At 37.3% G+C, this 13,762-nt stretch overlaps 1 protein-coding gene across 1 annotated transcript in view; it reads right to left on the reverse strand.

The window, feature by feature from the left end:
• CNST (consortin, connexin sorting protein) overlaps positions 1-13,762 on the reverse strand; it is a 135,496-nt gene that overhangs the window by 103,836 nt on the left and 17,898 nt on the right. Inside the window, exons 3-8 of the mRNA XM_065729609.1 lie at positions 10,022-10,227; positions 7,750-7,780; positions 5,183-5,269; positions 4,652-4,766; positions 2,402-2,423; positions 2,129-2,225 (exon numbers count right to left, since the gene is read on the reverse strand). Of these exons, the coding sequence (XP_065585681.1) occupies positions 2,129-2,225; positions 2,402-2,423; positions 4,652-4,766; positions 5,183-5,269; positions 7,750-7,780; positions 10,022-10,227 (558 nt within the window). The remainder of the gene's footprint in view (positions 1-2,128; positions 2,226-2,401; positions 2,424-4,651; positions 4,767-5,182; positions 5,270-7,749; positions 7,781-10,021; positions 10,228-13,762) is intronic.

Raw genomic sequence — 13,762 nt, forward strand, 5'->3', positions numbered from 1 at the left:
ACTGTCACTTGCTTTGTTCATCGCAGAAACCTGTAGCCACCGACTTTTCATTCTGTTAATACGAGGCAGTTTCTCAGAGAGAGCTGAGAATGCTATTAGTGGAGAATTCACACACCTCCATCCTTGTGTCTCCTCCCTGTATGCCTTAAAAGAAGACAAGTTATAAGAAGTTTCTCACCACCTTGGAAATTGGGCTATACATGTATGCAAACTGATGCTAAGTGTGGCATTAAACTCATCATTTGTTTAAAGAATACTTCACAACACGTGAACTTGATTATCTTTTGTGAACATCAAGAACACCAAGATACTAGTTCATACTGGTACCCTCTTTACCCAAATCCTAACAGTGATGACACCTCCATGCTGCTAGCACATGGACACTGCTGAGGGGCAGTATGGCCACTGCTTTTATTAAAAGATGCACTGCCTTAACAAATCAAGAGATCTGCCAGGGTAAGGAGTCATCGCCTCCTCAAGAACATACTAATCTTGAGAAATGCATATCTTGTAAGTCCTACACGTTTAATCTTGAGTTACACTCGAAATATTCCTAATTTTGCATTGAAAAAGTACTTAGCACTGCTGGAAAAATCTCAACAGAACAGCTTTCTATTGGAATATATAGTTGTATTGCTTTATAAATATTTCACAGGAAACTGAAGAGTTGACAAGAGTTACGAAAGAGATCAATTTGTATCATCAATTAATTACACTTCAATTTTAATTTGCCTAGATGCTATAATTTAACACTGAAACAAAATGTTAGTTAACTCACAAGTTTCCAAAGTTCAGAATTTTTGTTCTCTAGACAGCTGTTGTTCTCACTTGGAACAAAAACAATGACCAAATTGCAAGTGTATGATGTTTTTCCATATTTTTCAACTGTTCAAAACTAAAAAAGGGTTCAATCAATTCAATCTGCTTTATGAACTGTAGAGCATGTTTGTTCTGTGTTTTGGTTTTAATTTGGTTACATGAACAAAGACAGACAAGGGACAATATAGTGGTCATGGTCAAAGAGGACGAAGATGAGGAAATCCACACATGTAGAGAACCGTCATTCTATACTTTCATTAACTCCAAATTCTCCAGAACTTTCTGGATGATATTCACTTGTAGAATAGTTTACATTGACAGGGACATCTAGGCCAGCTCTTATCTTGTGATAAGTTATAGCTGTTTTTGAGGAAACATCCCCAGTTTAGGCCATTTTCAGCAACTTGAATACAGCATAAAAAAAAATAAGCTGAGAGAGAAAAAGATTAAGTGCAGCATAACAGTAAAAAAAAAATGCTCTCTTTCCTCTGTCTCCACTGTAAATATTTACTTTCAATGTAGATTAATTTCCAATGATTCCAACTAAGTCACATGTTGAAACAGTGATTGAGCACCTGGTGGGAAGGCAGGGCCAACCCAGGGGAGCTCAGGTGCATGTCATGCCCCTGAGTGACCTAAAGGGGTGGAGCCAGGATCCACCCTTTACCAGATGTCATTTAAGGGTCAGCAGAGGGTATGAGGATAACCCTGGTTGGAGTTTCCTACCTATTTGAGGCCTTTTAAAGGTAAGGAGCTCCTTTCCTTCGTTTCAGCATCTGTGGCTGCTGTGTTTGGGTTTGTTCTCATTTGTTGTAGTCAAAAACTTTGCCATTCTGTTATTATCAAAGTACTTTCCATCTCATTATAGTATTATACCAACATGTTACACAAGTAAAGCAGCTGCACCCCAAGGCAGGAAGAGGAAAATGAAGTGGCCATAAAAGCATATACAGAACTGAAAATACTTACTAATACTTTTAAATATATGAAATAGCCCCATTTTAGAGTATTTATTTTTTATCTCTAGTTTCATGTAACTTTTAGCTTATGGAGGCTGCTATAAATGCATACTCATCTACAAAAATTTTTTCTGACAGAGGTCAGAATTACTTCAACTACACTCCTGAATATTGAAGATTAATTAAAATTGCAGTGTGTCCATTGTGCAATTGTTGTGAGGAAAAATACCCAAAAAGTGGGTTAATCTGTGGTAATCTCACAGTAGCTTCAAAATGCAATAGCTTCTTAGTTTTTATAGGAATCCATCATTACAAGGTAATATTGCAAACAAATGCATGTACGTACGTACCTGATTTAAAAGCAGCAGCTTCTCTTTCCTTCAAATTCTCTAATCCAATTAACTTGAGTGAACAACTGCTTTCTGATGTGCTCTCAGAAACTACTGGCTGTAAAACATGAGGGCAGTTCCTGTAATTTTTGGGCTTAAACAGGAATACTATGACTTTTTGAAATATTCATGCTTCAAACAGTTTCTATGCTAAACTGGAAAAACTATAATAATATTAAGAGTACTCTTATTAGCAACCTTTTCAAAGCAGAAGTCACAGAAATGGCTGCTTACCTTATTTTTGGGTGCCTGTGGCCTGCAGCAATAAAGAAAAAAGCATAAGTTACACTACTCAGCAACAGCATTCCTCATAACTAATGCCACTGAAATCAGTGGCATGCAGTGATGGGACAAGGGGTGATTGGCAAAAATGGCAACACAGGAAGTTTCATACAAATATGAGGAAGAATTTCTTTACTCTGAGGGTACATTAGAACAGACTGCCCAGAGTTGTGGAGTCTCCTCTAGAGACGTTCAAGATTCATCTTGAACATCTTCCTGCACAGCCTGCTGTAGGGAGCCTGCTTTAACAGCAGGGAGACTCTGTGATCTCCAGTGGTCCCTCCCAACCCTTACAGTTCTGTGATACTGTGATCTAAATTCCTATACAACTTTATGCTGAAAGTGAACATTGCCAACTTCAAAAATGTAAGGATGCAATATATACTAGTATAGAAACACTCACTGCTATAACAGATGTTAAAAGAAAAAAATGCACCTCCTCACATTTATTTCCCTCCCCCAGACTGTTTACACTGGGGCATATTTCCTGGGTATTGTATGATATAGCAGCTTCCACTGGAGTTCACAGGTGAGACAGAATTGTTAATAGCGTGGACTTTGCGAATTGTATAGATGTTCGTGTGCACTGTGTAAATTACTTTCAATTACAAAACTAAAATGCTCATTTTTTTCCAAGACTTTTAATATTTCCAAGTATCGTTTTAATTTTGAAGTAAATTGAACTTAAAACATAGAAAACAAATAAGAAACATGAAAAGCAAGTAGGCTTTTATCACTTTTCCAAACTCTCTAGATAAATATGGAAAACTAATTGTGGCAAATAAATACAATCCTTAATTTTTTTCTCGAGTTGCAGAGTTCCTCAGGACTAGGAATGACTTTACATAACTGAATTTTTTTTATTTAGAAATGAGGCTGCTTGGAAAAACTAGGAGGAGAAGGCTGGGTAATGCTCAACAAAGCAACAATTCATTGCCTAGGGAGGTGCTGCTAACTTGCAGCACATAAATCGTAGTAGTCTTGTATCCTAATAACTTGTGTGAGCTTGCAAGGTCATGTATAATGAAACGTAGGTTGAGGAACCCTGCAGGCACTCAGAGCAACCTTGCTGAAGCAGCAGCTGTGGCAGTAAAGTTTGCTATGCTACAGCTGCCTCTTCTTCTTGTGGAAATGCAAGCTTATGCTTTCTGCAAATTCCTTCCCAAACACCTTTGGGCTACAAGTAAATGACCTCAGCCTGGGTTCTGGTGGTCAGCCTGGGGTTTTCCAACTTCTGTATCACCACTCAGGGAAAAAAATGTGCAAGATACCTGTTTTTGGAGTATGATTTAATTTGGTTTTTGTTATATCCTGACTGATTAACCCCATGTAAATGTATTTGAAGTTCTCTTTCCCCATTTGATCACGAGCACCTTTTGGCTGATCATTTTTCAGTGGCAGTTAATATCAATTTTTGTCTGTCCTATAAACTCAAGGTCTAGCAAGTAGGATATTCCCCAGTGAAATATCAGAGCTTTTCCTGAGTCAATTGGACCCAGAGATTGGTTATAATTTCTTGTGTTACCTTCCAGAAGAGCACCCTATGCACTGTCCAGAAGTTTGTAGATGGCTGCTGAGTCAGGTAAAGCAGCCATAAACCAGGATTTCTTAGCTTTTCAGAGACCTGCCACAATACTAAGGACAGAATCACTGCTTACCAGGTAGTTTATGTGAAATCTACAGAATATAATAAGAATGACCCAAAACATTATGGAATTATCCTCAAATGTAGAAGATCCGCAAATAAAGTCCTGCAGTGTAGATGTCAGTAATGGAGTTTGAGATCTTGAGCAATTATGTTTAATAAGAATGACTAGTCAGAGCAATAGGTAGAGAGGCATGAGCACCATCATCAGACCTGCAGTCTGTGTATTCCTAAATTAATGCTTCTCAGTTTCTGCTTTGGCTGAGGACATTTACGAACTAACTCAAAACTCAACTGCTGGCAAAACAATGATTTGCTGAGAACAATTCAGATCCAGCCCCTATGCATTCCTCAAATCATATTAGAACACCATGAAAACTGATGGTTAACTCAAACATTTCATTGCATATCCAGAGCAGCAATGACTTTATCAAATTCACTAAAGGCAACGGGTGCTGATTTTAATGTTGGGTCTGACCATTTTAAAACACCCATAGGAGTAAGCAGACAACAGCTATGCTAGCATGTTAGCACTAAAGAACTAACATTATACTTACTGTCGATGTGAAGAACAAACTTTAGTAAGCTTTTCCAACTCTTCACTACTCAGTTCTTTAGCTGAATTCCTCAGTGTTCTAACTGGCTGAGAAACTGCTGCTTTCCATTTTCTTTCTAAATTAAATCCAAATATCCAAGCTATTACAAAAGCAATATTTGATTAACTTAAAACATGTGTGTTAAACTAAATAGTGGAAAAATGTTAACAGCTTCTCCACTTTTATCTGTACAGTCTTGTTTCAGACTGTGTAGAAGGTGTCATATATTGTCATAACATGCTTTATACACATCAGAGCCCCAAAAGCTACGGGGCTTATAGACAACAGATAGGTTATTTGCACCTTCTTCGTGAAGTGTGCAAGAAGGGGTCTGAGGACAGAATAATCTCCTCATAACAAATTAGAGAAATCTGGATATAAATGCTACTTTTGCTGCTTATTGGCCTTAAACTTGCAAAACATACACTCTTATTTAGAAAGGCAGAACAAACGAACTCTTCCTGCTACCAAGTTAGTGTAGTCTGTACTTACCCCACTGTTCCTGTATGGAAGAAAGATTTGCAAGCAGCTGCTCATGATACAAACGTTCAAGCTGAATGAACTTCATTGCCTTCTCATCTTAAAGGCAGGTTAAAGAAAAAAGCACACATGTGGACATACCAACAGTTATTTGGTTTTGACATCATATTTGAATGGAAAACTGTTATGTATATGAAACATCATTAAATAGGGCTGAACAATAGTTACCATCCAGATTTCTGTGCAAGGGAGAAAATTATAGATGTGAATACAGCCAGTGAGAACAAAGGTAAGCTGCAAAAATAGAAGCTCTATTCTTTACAGCAGTTACCTCTTCCCATATGTCCTGCAGCCAACAGAGGGCTTTCTAGAGAAGAGATGAGCAACATATTACTGTGCTGGCAACTGTTCAGTGAATCAAAGCTCCTGGAAGTGAAAAGCATAACAATTATACAAATGCTGGTATACATCTCTCAAGAAATACACTTGTCAGTAAATATAACTAACTGAAAATACAATTCCTCTTTACTCATCAGCTAGGGACAGTATAATCAGTAACTCAAACTCTGCAAAACACCCTTCCTCTATTCAATCCCTGTATTTATCACTGCTGGACAGCTAAAACACCTTTTTTCTTTGTAGGGATTCTGCTTAATTTCTTTCTCCTTGAAGAACTCTTTCCCTCCATTAGGGCTATCAGCCTATTCAGACAGCTGTCTATGTAACTCTGTAATTTTCAATAGTGGTGGGGTATTTCTAGCTCCATGAAGCTCCAGTTCTTTGTTGTTCTGTTTAAGGCCATGCTTATCAGCTATTTAACATTACTTTATACTCACTGCGCTGTATAATTCTGAACAAACTTCTTAACATAAAAAAAAAATTCTATTATTCATTCCTATTAAAATATTGGAGTAATTTAAAAAAAACAACAACAGTACTTGTTATTTTTGTTAGGCTCGTGTACCATATAAATGGCATGGCTTATGAACAACAATATTAATAGAAAACAGAATTCTTGAGGGCAAGGAATATTCTACTGGGAACAGAAATGGAGATCAGAGAGATAGCCTCAGAGGATCACAGAAACAACCCTGAATTATTGTTAAATATGCACTGGATGAATTAAAAATACCCATCATGGATAATTAACACACTGTAACATGATCAAGTAAGTTCTTTATTAACCTCAGGAAATTGATGGCTGGAAGTACATGGGAGATATCCTTCATAAATATGTATTATATTGTGGTGTTGATTTCCACATGTCAGGTGTATACTGCACTTAAACTATTTCCTTTGATCTGGTATAAACATAGGGCTCTTCCATTAAAGCAATTTCTATGAAAGATAAAGTATTTGTCATATTGCTGGATGTTTTAAAATATAGTGTATTTTTTTTCCATGGACAGCCATAATTTTCCTGCAGAATTTTTCTATTCTGCTAATTTGTGCTATAAATCTGTTCTTTTTTTTCCTTTTTTCTGATGGATGTTTTTGAAGACCAAGATGGGTAATTTTACATATTGCCTTTAAAATATTGCTCTAGCTGTTTCCCTGTTTTTATGCTACAGCCAAATATAATTTGGCAAGATTTAAGGATATGTTTGTGCTTCTTTTATTATTTAATGATAATTGCCCTCTTGTTCCATTTTGGTTTTATGAAGGTAACAGATTATGTAATGAAGAAATAATGTGTATGCACGGACTTTTGTTAAATTTATGACACAACTTAGTGAATCATATACACGTGAAGGTCTGACAACTTGCCTCTTCTTTTTACAGCCTGAATGTTTTCCTTCAAAACCAAACAGAAATAGCTCGTCCAGAATTAAAAAAAATGTATATACCTTTATTCAAAGGTTTGATATAATTATTCTTTCCCAGAATTGATGAAATATCTTAATTATTACCAGTTTGACTGTTCCAACTTTTTGGCCGAACTTGTTTCCATTTCCTAGGAATAAATCAAAGTAACCACTTGGCTGATCCCAGAGGCAATCACCCCTGGTTTCCTGTGACAGTTTCCCAAACTACTTTGGTGTGACTTTGAATAATTAGCACTTGACAAAGAATGCGTTGCTGTTGTATGCAGGTTACTGATCTCCCTTAGCACAATGTTTGGTATTTTTATTCTAATCTGTGTACTAACAGTACATAGGCTAGTCAGCCACTGTGATTATCTTGTTCTTACTATGATAGTGCCCTCCTTAATAGGACAGAACACAAATCCTATCTAGATTGGACATATTTCTAGTTATTGGCTCTTGGAACAAAACTTATCCTATAAAACAGATGGTCTTTGAAAATATTTTCTTGTTTCTGCACAACTACCAAGGATTGTATCGGCATGGTTTTTGAAAGTGGATTTTTTACTTAAATTATATTCCAGCTGTCTGATTAGGGACAACTGCTAGCAAACTGTATATTTACTCATGGGTAAATCATGGCTCTTCACTTCTTTATAACCCCAACCCGTGACCTGTGAGTCAATGTCAAAGTATGCATTTTCTGTTTTATCATGTCAGATTATTTTAATACTGTGTAAAAAAAAAAAAAAAAAATTACAGGTAAAAGGATACAGTCCCCCTCTTGAAAATAGGTCTCAGCTATCTGAAAAGGAATAAAAACAGAAAAATTAGCATTCCCTCATTTTTATGAGAGTGGCAGGGATATAATTAGAACTTCTCATTACAGCTTTAAATGTCTGCTTCGTGGATTCATGTTTAGCTTTGAGAGAATACAAATACTCAGACTAAATGCATACACTCTTATTCTAAGAAAGATGCTTAAAGAGAATATCAAAGAAAGATATTTTAAGTTTACTTACACAAATGAATTTGCCCAGATGTATGTTGAGTTCTTTTTACAATAATCATTTATTTTGGCAAATTTTTAAATATTATATTAGAAAGTTGTGACAGAAGCACTGTGTTTAATGATAGATGAGTTTTATTTCTGTTACTGACCATGATGTAAGATCATTGCTGAGATCTTCGGAGCATTACCAAGCAATGCCATAAAATGGAGAAGTAGAGACCTCCTGACTGATGAGAAAAGAACCATTCTCTAGATCAAAGACACTGAAAGTAACACCTACTACAAGATCAGAGATATACTGACAAGCTTCCTGTTTATATCCTATTAATATTTTAAATTTTAAGCATTTAAAATTCATGAGATAAACATGAAAAGACTGAATTTGTTCTTTTGTTACTCCCAGTTCACCAGCAGAATCTAGACAACAGCATTGCAAGGAACCTTCAGCTTTTTTTCATGAAGCCTCTTCTGTGTTAAAAAGACCAAAAGACTCTGCTTCTTATGTCAGTTCCCAAAGCACAGCAGCTTCATAGCTGAAGCTCTTTAAGAACAGAGCAGGTCATACAGTTCAGCCAGACAGCAACTGTTTGATTAGAACTGTTATGACAGAACAAATGTGAGTCTTTTCTTTCTGAAACTGACGTTTCTACAATGCAACATTAAAACTGGGTTTGAAACAAGTCTGCTCTACCAGAGAGGACAATTCCTCCCCTCTGACAAATAGTCTTAGAGATTTAGAACAGGAATATCTACTTTTCTGGCAAGCACAAATAAGTTTCACTTTCCCAGAAAACAGAAGAATAATGATGGGTTTGTTTGTAAATGCAATAAAATAATGATATATCAACCTCAGAAGTAAAAACATGTTGTTCAAACGTCCCAATAGAAATTGTGTGTCTTGATGTGTCTTAGGAAGAAAGAGAATGTGTTTGGTTGTCAAGTTTTGAATCTGGAAACCCAGACTGTGTTTTCAGTTGTGTCCCAGTTTCTGTGTGACTTTGAAGAGGTTGTTTGCCTTAGGGTTTGGCTTCCTCATACATGAAGCTGTGAACAGATTAAATCTCCATTGTGGTCAATGACACTCCTTCACGTTTGTCAAGAGTTTAGAAATTCTTGCCCTAACAGTATTGTTTTCCAAAGTAGGCCCTTTGTACTGACTCACAGATGAACACAAAATCAGACATGCAGAAGTACAAATGGTTAAGTCTAATGCTGTGTTTCAAATAAATTAAGGAACAGTAAGAAGTAATCCTTTAAAAAAAGCCAACAAAAAACCCTCCTATGTTAAATGTGAAGCATCTGTAATTTTGATATGAAAATGAAGGCTTTCTCTAACATCATCTCTTATCTCTATTAAGAGAATAAGAATTCTCTTAATTCTTAGGTATGTCATCAGTGAAAGTACTTTGGTCCAATTTTCCACAATGAGGGCAACATAACTATGTCAAATCTGACACCGTATTGTGTGTCCATGGCTTATGAGTCACTTCAGTCAAACAAAAAGTCTTCTAGCCTACTGTGTTAGTCTATGCATTAGTAGTGCATTGAGTCCTAGCCACGTACTTTTCAGAGTTTGCTTTTCAAATTACACAGTATTTCCTTTGGTAGTGCAGATGTGGTGACTGTGCTAGGAAAAGTAGATGCTAAGGAACCTTGAATCTCAGCATTCACACATGAGGCTCAAGCTAGAAAGAAATCTGCAATGGTAAAAGTGATTCCAGGTACAAAACGTGATTTAGACATCAGTTATCTTGTATCTCTGTGTCCTAAATATCCTACTAGTGTCCTACGTAACATGAAAAACCTGTCCTTAAGGGTTTCCTTCAACAGCAGAATGTACTTTTGAGACAGCTTATAATTTAATATATATATATTGGAGAGGGCATATTTGCCTTGATGCTCTGTTAAACAGCAAAACAGGAAATACACTGTCCAGATATGAATACTGACATGTTGGATTAATTTATCTTTTTTTGTACTGAGAAAGTCTTAATCGTAAAATTGTGTGCAACAACCCAGAATCGTAGCAAGTACCTGATGGAGACACAGGGGCAGTATCTTTGAATCCATCTGCTCAACTTCTTCACGGAGCAAAGAGAAAAGGGGCTGCAATGTTTGTTTTTCTTCTTTTTGGTGGGAATTCTCATTTGCTTCAACAGCACCTTCAGAATGCACAGAATCTGTATGTGTAACAAGAGTTTTTTCCTCCTTGATTGCTGTGGTTCCCACTGAAGGAACTCCTTTAAAAAGAACAAGTACTTAGGTTAGGATTAAAAAAAATGCACTGAGTTGCATTTTTAGGAAATTTCGATACAAAAGCTTTGAATAAAATATTACTATCTTAAATAATAGTCCTGTAAGAAAATAAAATACCGGTCTTGTCGAAATTATTTGTAATGGGTCTGTCTCAATGTCAGCTCACCTACCTGGAAAGACAGTGACACAAAGTGGCTATTTTTGTACACTACTAACTGGGACTCAACTTCAGCTTGGTATGAAAAAAAAGTCAGCTAGCCTTGATTGTTTTGGAGTGATTAAAGAGAGACCAGGGATCTAAAATGAAGTGTTGTGGCTGATGCTAGTTTCAGGAGCTAAAATCAGTACTTAGGAGTTCAGAACCAAGTGGACAAACTTCCATGTTAAAACAGGTGAAAAGTTTTGCTCTGAGCGTACTGAAAGCAGAAAAGAAAGAGCAGTGAGTTCCAGAAAGGCAGGGAGTGCTTTCCAACAAGCAGGTGCTCTGGTGATGGCCAACTACTTCCCAGGAAAGGGCTTTGTTGGCTTGCTGAGACAAATGCCTGGAGATTGTACTGAATGACTACATCAGGTAGGTTCTTGACTGGTGTCTTCATGCCTGCTAAGGAGCTTGTAAAGTGAAAAGTCCAGGGAAGGAAGGGCTCCTGCTGAGAAGGTGAACTCAACCTGCTCTTTGGATGACAACACAGTGTCTCCTCCCAGTGATGACAGGAGCTTCAAGTACAGAAAGCAGCAGATGATGTGGGAATTCTGCTGTGGGACGGAGACACCAGCAAGGATTGTACTGCTGAGTGAAAATGAAAACATCCCTAGATAGCAAGAATGATTGTTTAGGAGTCAAGGAGTTGAGCCAGTAATGACGATCCCCTTTGGCACCAACAGCATAAGGAACTTAATGGGCAGAATTTCTGCCTAGGCAGCAAACCAGTACCTCCCTGATACATTCTATCCCAGTTGCTCGTCTACCACTTTTACTTACAGAAGTAAAAAAGGAAAGTATGCAGGTGAAAGACTGGCAATGTATGTGAAGTATAATGTGAAGTGTGACAGTGCAAAAATATTGTAGAAAAAAAATCTGGGTACAAATCCTACATTTTATTGTTAGGAATTCAAAGTTGCCAATGCCGTGGAGGAGAAGGTCCTGAAGGACTGGAAGCAACGGTAGGGCTTGATGGTCACTTTTCAGAATGGAGAAAAGTTAGTGGTGGGATACTCGTGGACTGTTTTTACTGAGTATCTTCATTTCCTTCTCCAAGTCAATGACAGACAATGAAAGCTCAAACTGTGCAAATGACAAATGTCTTTGGGGCAGTCACACTGCATAAATGGTGACAAAGTCCAGAAGGACCTTAAGAACTTGAGCTGACAAAAAGGTGGCAGATGAGTTGCAGTGCAGGTAAAATTATCTAAACTAGTGCCTGTACAATTCCAATTTCAAAGCCTGATAATAAAATTCAGGAAAAATCTTAGAGTCATTGTTGATAGCTCTGTGGAATCAATAGAATATAAGCATCATCTGTCACCAAAAAAATGAAAGTTGGGCATGACCAGACAGACTGTTGAGAACTACACCGAGGATACAATTTTGCTGACTTGGAATGCTGACTTTTTGGCAGTGCACAGTTACAGACTCTTCTTCAGTACAGAGGTTTACAGCAAATACAGAGACAACATCTGATATGATCAACAAGCTCAGAGTTTCATGAGGAAAAGCTATTATGTCTGAACTCTTTGTCCTAGAGAAAAGAAGCCAAGTGGGAATACCTGACTTGTCAGGTAGAGAAGGCAGAACAAACTGAATGGACTGTACACCAACCTTGCACTGGTTAAGCCAGCACAAGATACTTTAAGCAAGAGTTTAAAGTGCCTGCCAACAACTACAAGCCAACAGTTTCAGTAAATTGAAAAGGAGAAATTGACAATGAAAAGGTTCATAAATGGGTACTAAAGCATGTAAGCTGAGGAATACCTACCAATACCCATAATATAAGGTTAAAATGTGGAGAAGTATACGGAACAGACTGCAGAAAGTGGTCGGGCTTGCAATACACTCCCTAAACAGCATCTTCCATTACTACTATCAGAGACAAAGCACTGGACAAAGTGGACTGGCAGGGCAGTTCTGATTTGTTAAACATCTCCTCCTGTAACAATCAGTAAAAAGTTCAGAAAGTGATTATGCCACAAAATAAAACTAAGCTTTGTTGTTATGACACTGCTGCTGAGGGGTATGAAGAGATAGGATCTCTTGCTGACACAGTTATACTATCATAAAGATCTGTGGAAGAGCTTACATCGTTAAGTTGTTCCTGTAAGTGAACCAGTTTTAGCACAAAGCTTGTCTTTATTTCTGCATAGCTGGCTACTTTGCCATGACAGAACATAACCAGAAATATTGCTCTTTCTCAGAAAACACATTCTGAGTGATGCTGCAGGAAAACTGTACCCTTCTGATTAATGAAAAGCTCAGTGCTGTACATAAAGCTGACAGTAGTAAAGCATAACAAAGGAGTAAATAAAAAAAATTGAAAAGAAAAACACACAAAAAACTCCACAGTCCTTCCCCCAAAAAACCTAGTGACAGTACCACAGCTGTTTTCAGTCCCAGCAAATATGTATGTGAAAGTAAAAACTTCTTGAAATGAAATTAATTAGATATAATACAAAAAGCAACATGCACAGATGAGACAAACTCAAATACACCGAGACTTGTGCAATAAACTTGTATAAATTGGGAATTAGTTGTTCCCAAACTACACCCATTTTTGGGAACTCATGAACTAAAAGCAGGACATGGGAGGGCACTATGTCAGTGTAACCCATTCCCAACAATAACCCTCACATTTTGTAACCATCATACTTCGATTCAGTTGTTTCTGCAGCTCAAACACTCAGCATATTTCAAATTCCCTAGCGTTTGTTGCAACTGAAACCCTACAGTGATGATCCAGGTTTAAGATTTAGAGCTTAAGAAAGGCACTGAATGTCCATGGAAGGCTCCACCGTTCTATTTTTGGTTATTTATAAACTTTATTGCAAACTATCCAGGTCAGGAGTCCTAACAATCTCCATGGGTGGCTATTTTTGCAGGGCTTATTGCCAGACAAAACATGGGTGTGACTTAACACTGCTTTTTCAATATTAATGTATGACTCTGCTTTCCCAATATTTACTCGTGATTGTTATGGGCCAAAAGCCACAAGAGACGTAACCCGATGCAAGGTACAAATCAGTAGGTGTTTTTAGATAGAATGAAGGCTATATTTAAGAAGATATATATGTATATTTCAGCACGTGCTCATAAAACACAAAAAAGGTCCACACACTCTAGCAAACCTATCTCAGAAAAAAGTCACTTAAGACTGCACTTTATTAAGCAATTAATAATCAGCTGTCATATCAAAACATGAAACACACTCAGTAGCAGCTACCACAAAACCCCTTCAGTGTAATGTTATTGTGGTACTCTTTCTAGGATGCATAGTGCTCCTGTGGATAGTTGAGCTGTCTCTCATTCGG

Source organism: Cyrtonyx montezumae, unplaced genomic scaffold, assembly GCF_038088225.1.
Source record: "Cyrtonyx montezumae isolate F1298 unplaced genomic scaffold, pur_monq_1.0 scaffold_0, whole genome shotgun sequence".
NCBI lineage: Eukaryota > Metazoa > Chordata > Aves > Galliformes > Odontophoridae > Cyrtonyx > Cyrtonyx montezumae.